We start from the raw sequence: 20507 nt of genomic DNA, 5'->3' as shown, positions 1-20507 counted from the left end.
GTCTGTAGTCATGTAGCCCTGTAGTCCTGTCTACTCTCTGTCTGTAGTCCTGTCTGTAGCCCTGTAGTCCTGTCTACTCTCTGTCTGTAGTCCTGTCTGTAGCCCTGTAGTCCTGTCTACTCTCTGTCTGTAGTCCTGTCTGTAGTCCTGTAGTCCTGTCTACTCTCTGTCTGTAGTCCTGTCTGTAGTCCTGTAGTCTTATCTGTAGTCATGTCTGTAGTCATGACTGTAGTTCTATAGTCCTGTCTACTCTGTCTGTTGTCTTGTAGTCCTGTAGTCCTGTCTGTCGTCCTGTAGCCATGTCTGTAGTCCTGTAGTCATGTCTGTCGTCCTGTCTGTAGTCATGTATGTAGTCATGTAGTCATGTATGTAGCCATGTCTGTAGTCCTGTAGTCATGTCTGTAGTCCCGGGTACAGTCTGAATATAGCCATGTATTCCTGTCTGTAGTCATGTCTTTAGTCCTGTAGTCATGTATGTAGCCATGTCTGTAGTCATGTAGTCCTGTCTGTGGTCCTGGGTACAGTCTGAATGTAGCCATGTATTCCTGTCTGTAGTCATGTCTGTAGTCCTGTAGTCATGTATGTAGCCATGCATGTAGTCCCGTAGTCATGTCTGTAGTCATGTCTGTCGTCCTGTCTGTTATCATGTCTGTTATCATGTCTGTAGTCATGTAGTCCTGTCTGTGGTCCAGGGTACAGTCTGAATGTAGCCATATATTCATGTCTGTAGTTATGTCTGTAGTCATGTAGTCCTGTCTGCCGTCTTGTCTGTAGTCCTGTCTGTAGTCATGTAGGCATGTATGTAGTCCTGTCTGTAGTCATGTAGTCCTGTCTGTAGCCATGTGGTCCTGTCTGTGGTCCTGTCTGTAGTCATGTAGTCCTGTCTGTGGTCCTGTCTGTAGTCATGTAGTCCTGCCTATGGTCCTGTCTGTGGTCCTGGGTACAGTCTGAATGTAGCCATGTATTCCTGTCTGTAGTCATGTAGTCATGTCTGTAGTCCCATCTGTAGGCATGTCTGTAGTCATGTCTGTAGTCATGTAGTCCCGTATGTAGTCATGTAGTCCTGTCTGTAGCCATGTGGTCCTGTCTGTGGTCCTGTCTGTGGTCATGTAGTCCTGTCTGTGGTCCTGTCTGTGGTCCTGTCTGTTGTCATGTCAGTAGTCATGTAGTCATGTCTGTTGTCCAGGGTACAGTCTGAATGTAGCCCTGTATTCCTGTATTCCTGTCTGTGGTCATGTCTGTTGTCCTGTAGTCATGTCTGTCATTATGTCTGTAGTCCTGTCTGTGGTCCTGTAGTCCTGTCTTTAGTCTTTAGTCTCTATTCCTGTCTGTAGTCCTGTAGTCATGTATTTTATTCCACAGAGAATGAATAGAAGTCTATTCTCCAATAAGCAGTACCATGTCTACCATTACTACTACACCAAGACAGTACTAAGACTATGATACTGGCGCTGTATTGATGTGCCCTTGTGGCACTTTCTGCCAATTTGTAAGGGGAGCCCTTTCTGGCAGTGCCCTGTTACAGACATTTTGCATCCCAAATGGCACCCTAATCCCTACATAATGTGCTACTTTTGACCAGAACCCTATGGGCCCCACCTGGCAATCCTCACGCTCTGTCAAGGTGAGAAGTAGACACTGACAGAGAGAGAGAGAGAGAGAGAGAGAGAGAGAGAGAGAGAGAGAAAGAGAAAGAGAAAGAGAGAGAGAGAGAGAAAGAGACACAGACAGACAGACAGACAGACAGGCAGGCAGGCAGGCAGGTAGACAGACAGACAGACAGACAGACAGACAGACAGACAGACAGACAGACAGACAGACAGACAGACAGGCAGGCAGGCAGGCAGGCAGGCAGACAGACAGACAGACAGACAGGCAGGCAGGCAGGCAGGCAGGCAGACAGACAGACAGACAGACAGACAGACAGACAGACAGACAGACAGACAGACAGACAGACAGACAGACAGAGCCCGACTCAGCAGCACAGCACTCACTTTTATATTTGTTAGGGATCCCCAATAGTTCCTGCCAAGGCAGCAGCTACTCTTCCTGGGGTCCAAACACATTAAGGCACTTACGTGACACATAAAACAAAAGATATAACAGTACATCGTATAACATTATTACAATGTAGATGTGTGTAGAGTAAGTGTGCTAGAGTGTGCGTATGTCTGTACCTGTGTGTGTGTCTCTTCACAGTCTCCACTGTTCCATAAGATGTTTTTTAAATCGGATTCTACTGCTTGCATCCATTTTTTTAATTTAACCTTTATTTAACTAAGCACGTCAGTTAAGAACAAATTGGTATTTACAACGACCGCCTACCCCGGCCAAACCCTAATGGTGAGGGCCAATGGTGAGCCGCCCTATGGGAGATAAAACAGTACAGTTACCTGATGTGGAATAGAGTTCCACATAGTCATGGCTCTATGTAATACTGTGCACAACACTAAACAATACATTAATTGCACTATAACAGTGACAAACGGTGACCACAAACTGTTAGGGCCTACATAAAGCTGTCCCAACAGCAGAGTCCCAACAGCAGTCCCAACACCTTACCACTGCTACACCTGGCTATCAGCGGAACCTTGTCTGGCAGAGAAACAGTTCATTCAGCCTCATTTACTGCCTTTAAAAAAACATAGCTGATATGGCTGACTTGCTTAAACAAATGTGGTTTCTACTGAAAATTGAGATGTACTAACTATGGCATGAGGGAACGACGAGCGGGTAAGAGGCAGAACTGTAGGATAAATAACGGGGCCATATAAGCAGACAATGAAAGCTCTTACACTATTCAATGATTACATTTCTTAAAAACAGCCTAAAGAAAATACATTTCTTTGGACTCACCTTGTGCTGTGCGCACTTCCTTCCAAACCACTCATTGTTGAATATGCGATTTCCAACTTGCTGTGTAATGTTTACAGTATGTCCAATGGCCGATGAGCACCGATATGTTTTATCGATCATTTCTCTTCGTTATTTACCTTTATATGACAAGCATTGAAAAGGATTTGCCAGTCGACTTGATTCATGAAGATGACTGCTTGTCTAGCGTGCTAGCTAATATTTTGAAAGTATGATGTTGACATGATCAGTCCAATCAAAGCTGCTGTACATATCACGTGATTTAACGTCATTTCATCTGTGGTCAATGACCTTGAACCTTCTTGGATGGGCACTTCTAATGTAACTCTATGTCAGCACCCAAGGAGCTCGAATTTTCGAGGCCTTCCCTTAGACAGTGACGTATTTTCCCCATGAGTGACAGAACACTGAGACAATCACAACGCAACGTTCCGTATTTTCCGCTGGCTGCCCCGCCACTACAGAAAGCACTGAGCTAGGCTGAAACACCCTACATTTTGGCGCTGCCTTACTCAAGAAAACAAAAAAGAGACCATGTTTGTATGCAGCTTTATTAACTCAATGATATATATTTTTTTTTACATTGTTAGCAAACTTATATGTGACTTGTATTAATGCCAAAATAACATGCAAAACAGGCAAGCCCCCCCAATGTTTTATTTATTTATTTTGTTTTTGCTAAAAATGTTGGGCTCAAAAGCCCCACCTGCCCTGAATGACGGGTCGCCACTAAACAGCCCCCACAGTCTTTTTATCATCACTTTCTCTCAGCCAATCATCAGTCATTAGTGTAAGGGCTTGTTGAATGTCCTTCCCTATAAGCGAGCTGAAAGTCTTTTGTCAATTTGTTTACTGTAAAATAGCATTGTATCTGGTCAAACACAATTCTTTCCAAAAGTTTACTAAGGGTTGGTAACAGGCTGATTGGTCAGCTATTTGAGCCAGTAAACTTTGCCAAGACCAGCATGTATTTTTACTATGGATGACACAGAAGTAGCCTACTCAAAGACGGACAGGCTTTTTTTGGTCCTGTATGGCTCAGTTGGTAGAGAATGGCGCCTGTAACGCCAAGATCGCAGGTTCGGTTCCTGGCCCACCCATAAAATATAAGCCTACATGACTGTAAGTCACTTCAGATAAAAGTCTCTACTAAATGGCATATAATGTTATTATCATTAAGCTGGCGGCGCTGGATTAACTCCTGAGCTGTTGCAGTCACTGAAACTGTCTGGAGCAGAGACACTGATGGAAGAGATGTTGTTATTGAAGGTGAATTCTCTCTCTCACTGCACATCCTGTGGCGAGCATCACAAGTCAGGAATTCCTTCATTGAATCTACAATGAAGATGAACAACGCGTTGAAGTGAATGAAGTGTGTAGCCAAGAATGTTCATTGGCATCAGTGAAGTAGTGACATGTCTTGCGTCTTTTATTCGACGTGCTTATTTTGTAGTTGTCTTAATGTGTCAACCACGGTTCTCCACTCTTTGTCCTTTACTTAACCAGGAAGGTCACCTGCATACAGTAAACAAGCCTATTATTAGTCTTACTGCCATACATGACATGTAGTTTCCCACTGGGCACAGACATCAGTTGATTTACATTTTATTGAGTTGTCAACTAATGTGAATTCAACTTGAAATGAACAAAACATTTCACCATGTCATTGGATTTAGGTTAATTCCCTGACGGTGATGAAATCCAATCAGTTTTCCACGTTGATTCAACTTAATCACATTCAATTTTGAGGTTGAAAAGACGTGGAAAGAACGTTGATTCAAGCAGTTTTTTCCCAGTGGGTTCTCTAGTCAACAATCTGCTGTACCTTGCATACCATACGACCCAGAATCCCTTTACTGCACACCATGGCCTGGCCTCTCTACAGCAGCTGAGGGAGCATTAGCTTCTGGCTGATGGGAACTGTCAGTCATCTGTTCTGCAGAGCCAGGCTTTAGTCAGCTACTTCTGAGAAGGCTTTAGTTCTGGTTGTGTGTAAGTGGGTGTGGGTGCGCCGTGCGTGTGTGCGTCTGACTGTGTAAGTGGGTGTGGGTGCGCCGTGCGTGTGTGCGTCTGACTGTGTAAGTGGATGATTTTGTACCTGAAGTTGTTCCGGTATTTCAATCAGCACAGTGGTTATGTGTTGACTTTAAGTTGAGCAGAGCTATAAGCCATTTAATAGACTTTCTGTTATTGATTCAAGGCATGTATTTTCTGTCAAAGTATATTTTCTGTCATAGTATGTACACTATATTGTAAGCCAGTGTTATGCCGTTGGAATATTTTAATTGAATTTGAGGCAATTATAGACACCATATGTGTCACGTTCCTGACCTGTTTTCTTTTGTCTTGTATTTATTTAGTTGGTCAGGGCGTGAGTTGGGTGGGTTTGTCTATGTGTGATTTTCTATGTTGGGATGTTTGTGTTCGGCCGGGTATGATTCTCAATCAGAGGCAGCTGTCAATCGTTGTCCCTGATTGAGAATCATACTTAGGCAGCCTGGGTTTCACGTGTGTGTTGTGGGTGTTTGTTTCCGTGTTTGTATTCGTGCCACACGGGACTGTTGTCGGTTGTATTCATTCTGTTATTTTGTTTCATGTTAGTGTTCAGTTTCGATTTAATAAATTATCATGAGCACTACCCACTCTGCGTATTGGTCCGATCCGTCTCGCCTCTCCTCGTCCGAGGAGGAGGAAGATTATGACAACCGTTACAATATGGGAAACAATTAAAGATCAATTATAATCAATTTCCTGTAACAGAATACAGAAATCATGTTGTGCATTATGGGCTACCTTTTCAATACAGAAACCAACATCTGCACCTACTGTATATGCGTTATCAAAGACCCCTTTTTCGGGACAAACATTAATTAGAACCCTCTGGTCCAAAGTCCATTACTTTTCTCTGTAGGGGATTCCACCCCACAAATAGCTTACTGTGAGATGTTCTGGTCCTAAATTGGCCTGAAGGGCATTTTCTGGTTACATCGAACTGCATGTGAGGCAGAATGAACTGACCTGGGAAGGGAGCGTCCATGCCAAGAAAACGAATCAGAATCCCAGGCTGGTTGAAGATAATAACCAGGTGGTAGTGAGTGCCTGATGGGGATACCAAATTACAAAAAAAATGATCATGTTTTTCCCCCTTTTCAAAATAACAAAAGGGTTGCTTCACGTATTGGAACTCTAATGGAAACATTTCAATGTAATTTACCAATTGTCTCTCTCTCTCTCTCTCTCTCTCTCTCTCTCTCTCTCTCTCTCTCTCTCTCTCTCTCTCTCTCTCTCTCTCTCTCTCTCTCTCTCTCTCTCTCTCTCTCTTTCTTTCTCTCTCTCTCTCTCTCTCTCTCTCTCTCTCTCTCTCTCTCTCTCTCTTTCTCTCTCTCTCTTTCTCTCTCTCTCTTTCTCTCTCTCTCTTTCTCTCTCTGTGTGGCAATCACTTCTGTGGTTCCATCATAGTCTGCTTCTCTGCGGGTAATTTGAAACATTGACAAGAAGACATCCATGTGATTATTCTGCCACATGGCTTTGTTTCTTTGTAATCTTTAGCAGGACAGGAGCATTCTCAGACCTTTGTCCAACATGTTGAACTAGTCCACTCTTGCCTACAGTCACCCATGGGAAGATCCGTGGAGTCGTATGACAAGCTGTCGGTGAGAGAGAGTAGATGTGATGTTAATGTGATGTTACATGTGTTTGATCTCATCTCAGGCGCTTCGGCTTCCCTCGGTGGCTCAGTCAAACTATCCCATAGCTCCCCAAAATACTAGACTGTCTCTTCAGAGGTACTTCTACATCTCACAATGGATCTCTTGAAGTTTTAAAGTGCAGATTTGCAGAGGCCCCACCCCCACTGTGACACTGTCGTCTTTGGGCCTAACTTATTCTCCTCTGTCTGTCTGTGTGATATATGGGGAACAGGACTCTCCTGGCCATTCAGACGCATCATACACTGATTAGTGGGCGGCACCTTCTTTCCTTTTCTCGTTTCTAAAAATATGTTTGTCAGGAGAGGAGGCCATTAATCTGCTCTATTGTGCAGATTTTTCTGATGCTCTCCGCTGAATTTACACCCCTTCCTTCCCCACAAGGCACAAGGCTTCGCTGGCAAATCACTTCGCTGAGCCTTTCTTTCAAAAATCTCTGCATCTTAGAGTAGAAATACACTATAGCAGTGCCCCCTGAGGGAATGATGTCAGACAGCCAATCTGCAGCTCTGTAATGTCTATACAAAACTGTGACAGACCAGACACCGACAAAGTCATTCTACCTGAGCCTCTGTGGAGAGGACAGGGACTTGACTTTTCTCGGAAGGAAGCAAACCCCCCTCCGTGCTGCACTTAAATCAAATCAAATCAATTAGGGTGGGAAGTTTTATTTTTTACAGATACCCTCTCTGGTTCTGAAGTCATTGACATGTTGTCCTTCAACTGCAACAAGCCCCCTTCCATCCTGCACTAAGGGTTGGCTAGGGGGTTTACAGATACCCTTTACGGCCCTAAAGTCAATTATGCTTCAAGTTGCCTCAGCATCAACTGAGTCGTATGTAGACACGCTGGAGTCTGTTCAATCAATCCCCATTCACAGGATAAAGCACCACCTCCCTTTAATTGAAGTGGGGCCTTGGGGGAGGAAGGTCGTCCGCAGACAACCTCACTACTGTTTAGTTGAATGCCAGCCCATGATTGGTCTTATTCATGGAGAAAGCGAAGGCTTGGATGCACAAATACACCGTTCACTTTCTTTGACATGTAACAGTAGAATGTATGGATTGCTAAAGTAGATTACTGCACTGAACTCAGAACCTTTAGGTAGGAAACTTCTCTAGAACCAAACGGCCTATTGGCGGTGAGGGTGAGGGTAGGCAACAACACATCTGTCACGCTGACCCTCAAAACAGGGGCACCTCAGGAGTGTGTGCTTAGTCACCTCCAGTACTCTCTGTTCACCCACGACTGCATGGCCACACACAACTCTGATACCGTCATTAAGTTTGCCGACAACACGACAGTGGTAGGCCTGATCACCGACAACACGACAGTGGTAGGCCTGATCACCGACAAGACGACAGTGGTAGGTAGGCCTGATCACCGACAACACGACAGTGGTAGGCCTGATCACTGACAACACGACAGTGGTAGGTAGGCCTGATCACCGACAACACGACAGTGGTAGGCCTGATCACTGACAACACGACAGTGGTAGGCCTGATCACCGACAACACGACAGTGGTAGGCCTGACCACCGACAACACGACAGTGGTAGGCCTGATCACTGACAACACGACAGTGGTAGGTAGACCTGATCACCGACAACACGACAGTGGTAGGCCTGATCACCGACAACACGACAGTGGTAGGCCTGATCACCGACAACACGACAGTGGTAGGCCTGATCACCGACAACACGACAGTGGTAGGTAGACCTGATCACCGACAACACGACAGTGGTAGGCCTGATCACCGACAACACAACAGTGGTAGGCCTGATCACCGACAACACAACAGTGGTAGGCCTGATCACCGACAACACAACAGTGGTAGGACTGATCACCGACAACACGACAGTGGTAGGCCTGATCACCGACAACACGACAGTGGTAGGCCTGATCACCGACAACACGACAGTGGTAGGTAGGCCTGATCACCGACAACACGACAGTGGTAGACCTGATCACCGACAACACGACAGTGGTAGACCTGATCACCGACAACACGACAGTGGTAGGCCTGATCACCGACAACACGACAGTGGTAGGCCTGATCACTGACAACACGACAGTGGTAGGTAGGCCTGATCACCGACAACACGACAGTGGTAGGCCTGATCACCGACAACACGACAGTGGTAGGCCTGATCACCGACAACACAACAGTGGTAGGCCTGATCACCGACAACACGACAGTGGTAGGCCTGATCACCGACAACACGACAGTGGTAGGCCTGATCACCGACAACACGACAGTGGTAGGCCTGATCACTGACAACACGACAGTGGTAGGCCTGATCACCGACAACACAACAGTGGTAGGACTGATCACCGACAACACGACAGTGGTAGGCCTGATCACCGACAACACGACAGTGGTAGGCCTGATCACCGACAACACGACAGTGGTAGGTAGGCCTGATCACCGACAACACGACAGTGGTAGGCCTGATCACCGACAACACGACAGTGGTAGACCTGATCACCGACAACACGACAGTGGTAGACCTGATCACCGACAACACGACAGTGGTAGGCCTGATCACCGACAACACGACAGTGGTAGGCCTGATCACTGACAACACGACAGTGGTAGGTAGGCCTGATCACCGACAACACGACAGTGGTAGGCCTGATCACCGACAACACGACAGTGGTAGGCCTGATCACCGACAACACAACAGTGGTAGGCCTGATCACCGACAACACGACAGTGGTAGGCCTGATCACCGACAACACGACAGTGGTAGGCCTGATCACCGACAACACGACAGTGGTAGGCCTGATCACTGACAACACGACAGTGGTAGGTAGGCCTGATCACCGACAACACGACAGTGGTAGGCCTGATCACCGACAACACGACAGTGGTAGGCCTGATCACCGACAACACGACAGTGGTAGGTAGGCCTGATCACCGACAACACAACAGTGGTAGGCCTGATCACCGACAACACGACAATGCCTCTTCCCCCTCCGGAGGCTGACAAGCCATGTCATAATTCTGACAATGAACAGCTTCTACCCAAAGCCATGAGACTGCTAAATAGTTAGTTAAATAGTTAACAATAATAGCTACACAGACTATCTACATTGACCCTTTGTGCACAAACTTTTTTGTCTCATCACATACGCTGCTGCTACTGTTTACAGTCTTTCACTTAATTCCTAGTTATATTTACATATCTACCTCGATTACCTCGTACCCCTGCACATCGACTCGGTACTGCTACCTCTAGTATATAGCCTAGTTATTACTACTAATTGACTTGGTACTGGTACCCCTTGTATATAGCCTAGTTATCATTACACATTGTGTATCAATTATTACTTGTATTATTACATGTTTTACTTTTCTATTATTGCTCTATTTTCTTTCTCTCTGCATTGTTGGGAAGTAAGTAAGCATTTCAATGTTAGTCCACACCTGTTGTTTACGAAGCATGTGAGGAATAAAATGTTGTAAAGTTGCGTCTGGTCTGTGTATATTTTCTTGGAGGAATGCTCAAGGCTAGGTAAGCAAGAGAAGGCTTGAGTGAAATAGTTTTCACTCTAATTATTTTACAATGCCATAGACTCATTAGAAAGTACAGATCCCAGTGGGAGTCCCGTCATGTACCATCAATGGAGAATGGTGGAATGGCTTCTCAAATGGGAGTGGAATGGGCTCGGTGCTGATGTGTGGGTGGGTGGAAAGATGGATGGTGGATGGGTGGGTGGAAGGATGGATGGATGGATGGATGGATGGATGGATGGATGAATGGATGGATGGATGAGTGGATGGGCTCAGACTGCACACACCTGACAGGCCTTTTACTTTGGATGGAACGGACCAACCAGAGTGTGTTGAAGTGGTGTTTCCATCGCTAGCCACTAATGAATTGCCTTTTCTGGGAATTAATTTGTGCCTAGAATAATGAGTGGTGTAAGCCCGCCGGCACTGTATGTTTCATAAGCTATATTCTTTTGCCATCTGTGAGCCTTGAAGACCTTTGTGATGGTTGACTGAGAAACTTTCACTCTCCTCTTTCATTACAAGCCTCACACTGAATGTGAATAGAACTCCTTCACCTCTTGGATATTGGCAACCAAGGTAATTGTGTTGAATAAATATAATGCTATGTCATAGGCTGACAATTTTCTTCTTATTTTCTCTTTCACCTCCTCCTCCTCCTCCTCCTCCTCCTCCTCCTCCTCCTCCTCCTCCACAACTTCCATATCTTACTTCACCTCCTCCACATCCTTTTTAACCTCCTCCCCCTCCCCGTCCTCCTCCTCCTCCACAACCTCCTCCTCCTCCTCCTCCTCCTCCTCCACATCCTTTAAACCTCTTCCTCCTCCCCCTCCCCCTCCTCCTCCTCCACAACCTCCTCCTCCTCCTCCACATCCTTTTAACCTCCTCCCCCTCCCCCTCATCCTCCTCCTCCTCCTCCACAACCTCCTCCTCCTCCACATCCTTTTAACCTTCTCCTCCCCCCCCCCTCCTCCTCCTCCTCCTCCTCCTCCTCCTCCTCCACAACCTCCTCCTCCTCCTCCACATCCTTTTAACCTTCTCCCCCTCCCCCTCCTCCTCCTCCTCCTCCTCCACAACCTCCTCCTCCTCCACATCCTTTAAACCTCCTCCTCCTCCACAACGTCCTCCTCCTCCTCCACATCCTTTTAACCTCCTCCCCCTCCCCCTCCTCCTCCTCCTCCTCCTCCACAACCTCCTCCTCCTCCACATCCTTTTAACCTTCTCCTCCTCCCCCTCCCCCTCCTCCTCCTCCTCCTCCTCCTCCTCCTCCTCCTCCCCCACAACCTCCTCCTCCACCTCTTACTTCTCAACCACCTCCTCCTCTCCCTCCTCCTCCACCTCTTCCTTATCCATGCCCTCCACCACCTCCCACCCCTCCCCCTCCTCCCTCCCCCTCCTCTCCTGTAGGTACTCATTCCAAGACGAGGAGGACATGTTCATGGTAGTGGACCTGTTGCTGGGAGGAGACCTACGCTATCACCTCCAGCAGAATGTTCACTTCTCAGAGAACACTGTCAAGCTGTACATCTGTGAGATCGCCCTGGCGCTGGGCTACCTCCGCAGCAAACGCATCATCCACAGGTGAGTGAGAGAGAAACCTCCCTCATCTTCATCATCACGTCATTGTCATCCACAGCTAAGAGAGACAGATCAGAGCTGACCGGTACTCACAGTTGCCACAGCCCTTAGAGGACGTACTCTCCTCCAATGGCCCTTCAATGTTCAATCTCCATCTATAGGCCCAGAAACATAGATACCTTATTCACTGTTGGAATGCACACAAGTATGTGCTGCCATGCCAAAGCTTCAGACATGCACTGTCAACAAGCCAACATACAGAGACGGCTACCACCCAAAAGCATCACTCAAATTATTTTACGTAACTGTCAAAGAATTTGACTATCCTGTCATTCATTGTGACAAATTGGACTGACCTGAAAGACCTTTGATTGTACTTTGGTGTGAGCCACCACACACAGATCAGATCAGCCTGGAGAGAGAGAGGGGTTGACTTGATGATAAGTCAAGATACACGTAACACGCCACACACATGCCAGGCGGAGACCTTCCCCAGGTTGGATGATCGCCCTCCACCTCTGTGCAGAGCAACAGCATGATAATTATGGAGAAAGGCCTTTTCAGACCTGGACAAATGGGAGGCTTCAGGGTTCCAGAGTGCTAATTAATTACATGCAGGATAACAAATGACATCATTTAGTAGGAGGACTTACTGCTTTTCTATCTATCCATGCTGAAACCGCTGTGAGCAAATGCAGGTAACTGCCAAAATAAAGGAAACACCAACATAGTGTCTTAATAGGGCGTTGGGCCACCACAAGCCACCAGAACAGCTTCAATGAGCCTTGGCATAGATTCTACAAGTGTCTTGAACTCTACTGGAGGGATGGGACACCATTGTTCCATAAGAAATTCCATAATTTGGTGTTTTGTTGATGGAGGTGGAAAATGCTGTCTCCTATAAGTGTTCAGTTGGGTTGAGATCTGGTGACTGAGACATACACACACACCAGTGGAGGCTGCTGAGGGGAGGACGGCTCATAATAATGGCTGGAAAGGAGTGAATGGAAACCATGTTTTTGATGTTGTTGATACCTTTCCACTTATTAATCTCCAGCCATTACCACGTGCCAGTCCTCCCCAATTAAAGTGCCACCTACCTCCAGTGACACACACACACCCTTTAAACCCACAATGCACATTTGAGACCCCTCTTTCAAAGTCACTGAGATCTCTTCTTCTACCCATGGTAGCCAAAATAGTGGGCAACTGGGCGTTTTTATGCATGACCCTAAGCATGATGGGATCTTAATTTCTTAATTAACTTAGGAACCACACCTGTGTGGAAGCAGCTGCTTTCAATACACTTTGTATCCCTCATTTACTCAAGTGTTTCCTTTATTTTGCCAGTTACCTGTAGATCGGATTTGTCATTTCTCAATACATTCCTCATTAATCGATTCAATGGGAATATTTTATATTTCTGTCATTCCATTCCAACAAAAAAACATCCCCATAGATAAGCAGGTGTTTGGGGGATGTTTAGATTAAATCAACCGCTTTCAATCTGCATTTATTACGGGGAAAGGAAGAGGCTGGTATTCAAATGTTCATCTCATCTGTATGTAAATTTAATAGATCATTTGATTGGGAGGCTGTGTGATCACTGTAGCACTCTGAGTGGGTGCACATATTCAGTGTGTGTGCACTTGTGTTGTTGGTGTGTGCGTGCGTGCGGGTGTGTGTATGTTTGTGCATGTATCTGCTGATGATACCCTGGCCTTGAGCAGAATCTCTATCCAGTATACAGAATCCTATGACTCATGACTGATGATTCATAATGACAATGATGATGACGACATTGCAATCATACACTGATACAGCCTGTCCTCAGAGCCAAACGAAACATATTTTACGTATTTCTGAGCACCTTCAAGACATATAACCCCTACTAATGGTCTAGTCTAGTTACTTTAGACCAGGGATGGGCAACTGGCGTCCAACGCGGATCAATTTCCCAAAAAAGGCCGAAAGGGGTCTTAGGGGGTGCCTAAGCAAGCCCGTCGGGCTTTCACGCCCTGGCTGGCTCGAGAGGTTTCCTTGCCTCGGTTGGCTCGGCGGCTTCCCATCCCACGTCACTCTCCACCGGATCATCGGGCTCCCTCGCTGCAGCAGGATCGACAGGCGTCTTGTCTCAGTCGGATTGTCTGGCTTCCATGCCTCAGCCGGCTCGCCAGGCTCTCACGCTCCTGCCGGTTCGTTGGGCTCCCATGCCCCAACTGGCTTGCCCAACTGGTGCCCCAAGAGGGGGGTATACTGTTACATCTGCTCCCGCTCTTCCCCCCCTGGCGCTTGACGGTGCCAGGTTGCCCTGCATCACGTACACCTTCCATCCACTGAGCACACCTGCCTTCCCTCGTCACACGCACTAGCGATATTGGACTCACCTGGACTCACTCATCTGTTTATTTCCTCCCCTATATTTGTCAGTTCCCTTGCTTTGTTCCCCGCTGCTGCATTAATAGTTTTTTGTCTTTGTTACCCTTGTGCTGACGCTGTTCCTGTCTCGTTCCATGTTCCATATTAAATGTTTGACTGCACCTGCTTCGTCCCTCCAGCGTCATCCCATGTGACAAGAATTGCATGAATTTTTGTTATAAAATTGCAAACATTTCTCTCCACCCTATGGCACAATGTGCAGAATTACAGGAAATGGCCTATTAAAACTGCAAATTTTTCTCTCCGTCCCATGGCAATGTGAGTAGAATTGCATGAAATGAATTATACAATTTTTAAATATTTTCTCTGCCCCATGTCAAAATGTTTAGCTTTGCAGCAAACTTGCTTTAACACTGCAGTATTTTCTCTCTGCCCCATGACAAAATGTGTGGAATTACAGGAAATGAACTCCAAAACTTCAATTTTTTCTCTCTGCTGTCAAGAAGTAGGCCACTACTGTCATGCCCTGGCCATAGAGAGGGTTTTAGTCTCTATTTTGGATAGGCCAGGGTGTGATTAGGGTGGGCATTCTATGTGTTATATTTCTATGTTTTGGCCGGGTATGGTTCTCAATCAGGGACAGCTGTCTATCGTTGTCTCTGATTGGGAATCATAGGGCTATAGTGTCACTATAGTGTCACTAACAAAAAATAACTACCCACAAAATACAAAGGAAAAAAGGCTGCCTAAGTATGATTCCCAATCAGAGACAACGATAGACAGCTGGTCTATCGTTGTCTCTGATTGGGAATCATACTTAGGCAGCCTTTTTTCCTTTGTATTTTGTGGGTAGTTATTTTTTGTTAGTGACACTATAGCCCTAGTAAGCTTCACGGTCGTTTCTTTGTTTCTTGTTTTGTTGGCGACATTTACATAAATAAAGGAAAATGTACGTTCACCTCGCTGCACCTTGGTCCGGTCATTTCCACCTAGACGACGGTCGTGACAACTAAAATGTTTTGCTTGGAAGGTTGCCCCACCCCCTTCAAAGTTGCCCATCCCTGCTAGACGGAAACGAAAGTAGGGAGGTTGGTCGGGGAGGATGGGTATGCGTAATCCCGACCTTCTAGCAATCCAAAAGTTACTTGTTCGAGTCTCGTCGGTGACAACTGTAGCATTTCAGCTAACCCGTATTCTAAATTTAACCCATTTCACTTAACCTGCTACATAAATTATCCTAACTTTTGTCGTTATAGTTTCCGTAAACGGCAATGTAAATTCTCCCCATAATTCTCCTTCGTTGTTACTGCGCAATAAGCCACCTGGTCTCAGAGAACGACGTATAATACTATACATCCACCAAGATAAGGACCATCATCCAATTCGTATGCTATTGTACGACCGAGTAAGATACATGATACTATACGTCCTATAATTCATATGATATTGTACAACCGCTATTCCATTCATTATGTAACCAAACATACTGTAATATATCATACTAAATGGAATGTCACAGATTTACCTACAGAATAATATGAATTACCCCAAGACCAGTTTTACCTTTTCACAATAGATACAGGGAGTACTGTGCCTCTATTGTCATCAGGGTAGCAAAGCACCAAGGCCTGTTTTGTCAGTACCTTCTCATGGGGTTTTCAATTATTAACACTAAGTCGCATCTCAATTAGTGGCATCTTCAGGGACGATCCCCTCCAAACAACACAAGTGGAAAAAGGGATTGGAGGTGTGAGGTGTGAGAAGGGAAGTGGTAGAGCTGTGGTGTTATTGACTCACTCCCCAGTCCCCACAGCAGCTTCATTTAGATGGTTGGAATCAGAGGGGAAGACAAGCAAGTGGTATTAAAAAGGGTGGACGTGGGGAGCAGTATAGATGTGACTGAAGCCGGAAGCATTATCACCACAGGCCAGGACCTGTAGGAAGGGAAGTGGTGGAGCTGTGGCGTTATTGATCACTCATTTCTGTAGCTTCTGCACTTTGATCAACAGTGATTGGTCAAAAGACCACTTAGTGAAAAAAAAATCTCAGAATTGGTCTACCTGTGTAAACGCAACCTACAATAAGTGAACTGAGAAACACATTATGTGAGCCCTGTCCCCTTCAGGTGTTTCTCAGTTCACTTAGGTTGTGTTTACACAGGGAGACCAATTCTGATATTTTCTTCACTAAGTTGTCATTTGACCAATCAGATCAGCTCTGAAAAGATCTAATGTGGAAAGATCTGATGTGATTGGTCAAAAGACCAATGAGTGGAAAAAATATCAGAATTGGGCTGCCTGTGTAAACACAGTCTTTGTGACCAAATTATTTTAACTTATCAATAGGATTTCTAATTTCGTACTGAAGTATCTTCCTGTTGGGTTGTTGAGTAGTGGTCTATAGAACATGATGGAACCTCAGTCTCCCATAACTAACTATAGTGTGGAGATGGTGATGTAGAGTAGATGCTTGGTTTCGGGGTGTGTTGCACAAAGATTACAGATTATGTCATTACATGAGATAAGATAGCATTTGACAGATTTTGGAGTATGCACCCGGTTGTCCATTGCTTCAGACTAGGACAGTGGGTAGCCTTTTTTTCTTCTTCTGGAGCTCAGTAAATATATGGTTCTCAGAATGTGATAGCTGGGAAATGATCTGTTTAGACATCAGAAATCATATTGCGTCTGGAAAAAGGTTAGATGTTTACTTGCTGTGGAGCTTCTAAACTAAAAACAGAAGTGCCATAGAGACTGCTGCCACAGAGACTGCTGCCACAGAGACTGCTGCCACAGAGACTGCTGCCACAGAGACTGCTGCCACAGAGACTGGAGCTATCTATTGTTTTTATGTTCTCAGTTTGAATTATTAGCCACAGTTATATGGTGTTGCAGTGCTCCTCTCCATTCAACAGACTGTGAAAGTAGAGCATGGCTATGAACAAGGCTGTGCTGTGAGCTCTGGGAGAGAAAGAGCCGCCTCCTGCTTTACACAGAGGCAGACGAGCTGTAGAGATGCCCTCTGGCTCTCACAGTGAAGCTACAGACACATCCAGGCTATGTTTAGAGGAAAGATACAGTCAGAGGGACAAATGTGATTGTGAAGCCTCAATTCTGCACCTAAAGGCAACAGCACTGAATGCGTAATCACATTTGAGTCCAGTCTCACTATCTCTTTTGTAAGTCATTCCATGTAGAATGTCTTTCAAGGCTGGCTCTGTGTTTATTCAGATTGCTATCAAATGAAGCATAGTAAGCCACAGCTGTTCTCTCGCGTTTATTTCCAACACCCCTGGCTGATCTCACCAGGGAGGTGTTCACATGGGGGGAGTGTGTATCTGTTCTCTGAATTTCTCCAAATCATTTTGTTGCATATCCAAATGTAATTTTTCTACGCCTGTTGCATCATGTGGATGTCTGTTGTTCTGATACTCTTGGAGAGCGTTGTCGCTGTCTTTTCAGCCTGGTTTGGTTTTTGTGAGTGTAGATCTTTCCTTTACACTCTGATGAGAGCTGGGTTTTTCAGCTGCTCAACTCAGCCCAGCTAAGCTTTGTTCAGCTCGGATGTGCTCTGCGCAGCACAGCCTCAAATTGGCACAGTGTGTCTTTCTGGTTCCCTGTGTGATGTGACACTGACCAGACATTGTTTCTCCAAATGTGCTGTTTCATCATCAATCTCCGCACAGCTCTATCAACGCTCTCTGTGTCCCTGGGTTGGCTTCAGCAACGCCCAGAGTCCATACACATTATCTCTCTGCTGCTCAAACTCACAGCTCTATCAGGGCTCTCTGTGTCCCTGGCTTGGCTTCACCCAGAGTCCATACACATTATCTCTCTGCTGCTCAAACTCACAGCTCTATCAGGGCTCTCTGTGTCCCTGGCTTGGCTTCACCCAGAGTCCATACACATTATCTCTCTGCTGCTCAAACTCACAGCTCTATCAGGGCTCTCTGTGTCCCTGGCTTGGCTTCACCCAGAGTCCATACACATTATCTCTCTGCTGCTCACTCACAGCTCTATCAGGGCTCTCTGTGTCCCTGGCTTGGCTTCACCCAGAGTCCATACACATTATCTCTCTGCTGCTCAAACTCACAGCTCTATCAGGGCTCTCTGTGTCCCTGGCTTGGCTTCACCCAGAGTCCATACACATTATCTCTCTGCTGCTCAAACTCACAGCTCTATCAGGGCTCTCTGTGTCCCTGGCTTGGCTTCACCCAGAGCCCATACACATTATCTCTCTGCTGCTCACTCACAGCTCTATCAGGGCTCTCTGTGTCCCTGGCTTGGCTTCACCCAGAGTCCATACACATTATCTCTCTGCTGCTCAAACTCACAGCTCTATCAGGGCTCTCTGTGTCCCTGGCTTGGCTTCACCCAGAGCCCAGACACAATATTTCTCTGCTGCTCAAACTCATTTGTTAAAGGAAGATGAACAGCTGACGTTTGTCAACACGTTCTCATCCCATAGTATGATGGCGCCTGAGAGTGATGGTTCTGTAAAGAAGTAACCCGCTGGGCACAAACATCCGTTCAACAAACAAACAAACATCCGTCTAGTTTTCATTTACATCTCGTTGAGTTGTGTCAATTCAATGTCAAAATGTCAATTCAACATGAAATCAACAAAACATTTCACCATGTCTTTGGATTTAGATTCAAAGTTGGGTGAAAAGAAGACTAAATCCCCTGACGTTGATGAAATCCAATCAGTTTTCCACGTTGATTCAACGTCATCACATATCATGTTTTGGTTGAAATTACGTGAAAACACTGTTGATTCAACCACTTTTTGCCAGATGGGAAAGCTGTTTTGTTCCAAATGAAAAGTTAAGTGTTCTGTATTTATAGTCTGTATATTTCACAACAGGAGGAGACTGTATGTTTTCATGTTTCAGATGGGGAGGCAGGTATAGCACGGCCTTAGAAGGTACATTAAACATCCTTTAAACTCACAACAGTGGATTTGTGAACCTTTGTTTACTGGGAGCACGTAGTCTACCCTAAAAGATCTAGAATGACCTGCTTGTGTATTGTAGTGTACTGGCTTACAGGAGCGTCCACATTTGGTGAACTTTGAGCGTTCTCCCTGAGCTTGAGTTAGTAAATAATTCATCAGTAATAATTGGGATTCAGTAAGCCGTGCCTCAGAATGCCATGTTCAAACAGGCGCTCTCCAAAGACCGACTCAAACCGGACGAGATTAGACGGGAGCCAGCTGAACACGTACTCGTCAGGCAGTGAAATTCAAGCATTGTGTCTATGAATAAGAAATAGTGTAGCATCAATCTCCTCCACTTGGCCACTCCGCCTGTGACAGAGCTGTTGTTATCATTAGTGTTATTTCACTGATCAAAGTCGAGGGAATGAAAGCTCTGCTTCAGCTTAAACCCTGTTATTGGGATTGAGACGGTTAGTGTTAGCTGTAAGTTGCTTCCTGTGGCTAGTTGAGGTTTCCCTCCACGTTCAAAGCTTCTACTGTCTGTCAGTCTGCTGATTCCTCTCTTGGCTGGTGGGCGTGGCCAGCTGGCTGCTGCTGAGTGCTGGATGACTGGTGCTCTGTCTCTGTGCTGCCTGCTCTGGGACATCATGGGGCAGAGCATCCACTAAGGCCTGGTGGCTGTATGTGCTGCCTGCTCTGGGACATCATGGGGCAGAGCATCCCCTAAGGCCTGGTGGCTGTATGTGCTGCCTGCTCTGGGACATCATGGGGCAGAGCATCCCCTAAGGCCTGGTGGCTGTATGTGCTGCCTGCTCTGGGACATCATGGGGCAGAGCATCCCCTAAGGCCTGGTGGCTGTATGTGCTGCCTGCTCTGGGACATCATGGGGCAGAGCATCCCCTAAGGCCTGGTGGCTGTATATGCTGCCTGCTCTGGGACATCATGGGGCAGAGCATCCCCTAAGGCCTGGTGGCTGTATGTGCTGTCTGTGGTGCTGTCTGTGGTGTCTGTGCTGTCTGTGTACTAGCCTTCCACAATAGTGAATGAGTCATCAAAGCAGTCCTCATTAGGAGTGGGCTGTGTACACAGAAGATGCTGCAAAACCCAACAGCCCAATGGACCCAAGCAGTGTGTGTCCGTGTTTGTGTGTGTCATGTGTGAGTTTGAGGGTGACTTATCATCAAGGCAGGTGTACGATTGACCCTCCCAACCCCCCTCCAGGCTGATCTGACCTGTGTGTGGTGGAGCACAAAAGAGCAATTTAAGGTATTTGGGGTCAGTCCCAGCTGTCATCTGTTTCCCTGTATCAGAGGGGTATCAGTTGACCGGGTGCAGGTTCTGGTTACCCTTCTCATCCTGATAGCTGGTGTAATGAGATCATTAGATCCAGGTAATAGGTTGTTGGACTAGTCAAGCGAGAGAAAAGCAGGCGGATCAGTTGCACTGCCCTTCAACACCACCCTTCCATCGCTGCCTTGGCAGAATCACTAATGAGCCTCACTCAGGACGGGAAGA

At 46.2% G+C, this 20507-nt stretch overlaps 1 protein-coding gene across 2 annotated transcripts in view; it reads left to right on the top strand.

The window, feature by feature from the left end:
• The window catches only part of LOC139537766 (serine/threonine-protein kinase 32A-like), a 70969-nt gene that overhangs the window by 13926 nt on the left and 36536 nt on the right, over nt 1-20507 (top strand). For both annotated transcript variants that reach the window (XM_071339517.1, XM_071339518.1), the window contains exon 5: nt 11505-11678. In XM_071339517.1, coding sequence (XP_071195618.1) covers nt 11505-11678 — 174 coding nt within the window. The remainder of the gene's footprint in view (nt 1-11504; nt 11679-20507) is intronic.

The sequence above is a fragment of the Salvelinus alpinus genome, chromosome 13 (assembly GCF_045679555.1).
Source record: "Salvelinus alpinus chromosome 13, SLU_Salpinus.1, whole genome shotgun sequence".
NCBI classification, from domain to species: Eukaryota; Metazoa; Chordata; class Actinopteri; order Salmoniformes; family Salmonidae; genus Salvelinus; species Salvelinus alpinus.
The sequence above is the reverse complement of the archived record's forward strand: the minus strand, read 5'-3'. Positions and strand labels throughout refer to the sequence as shown.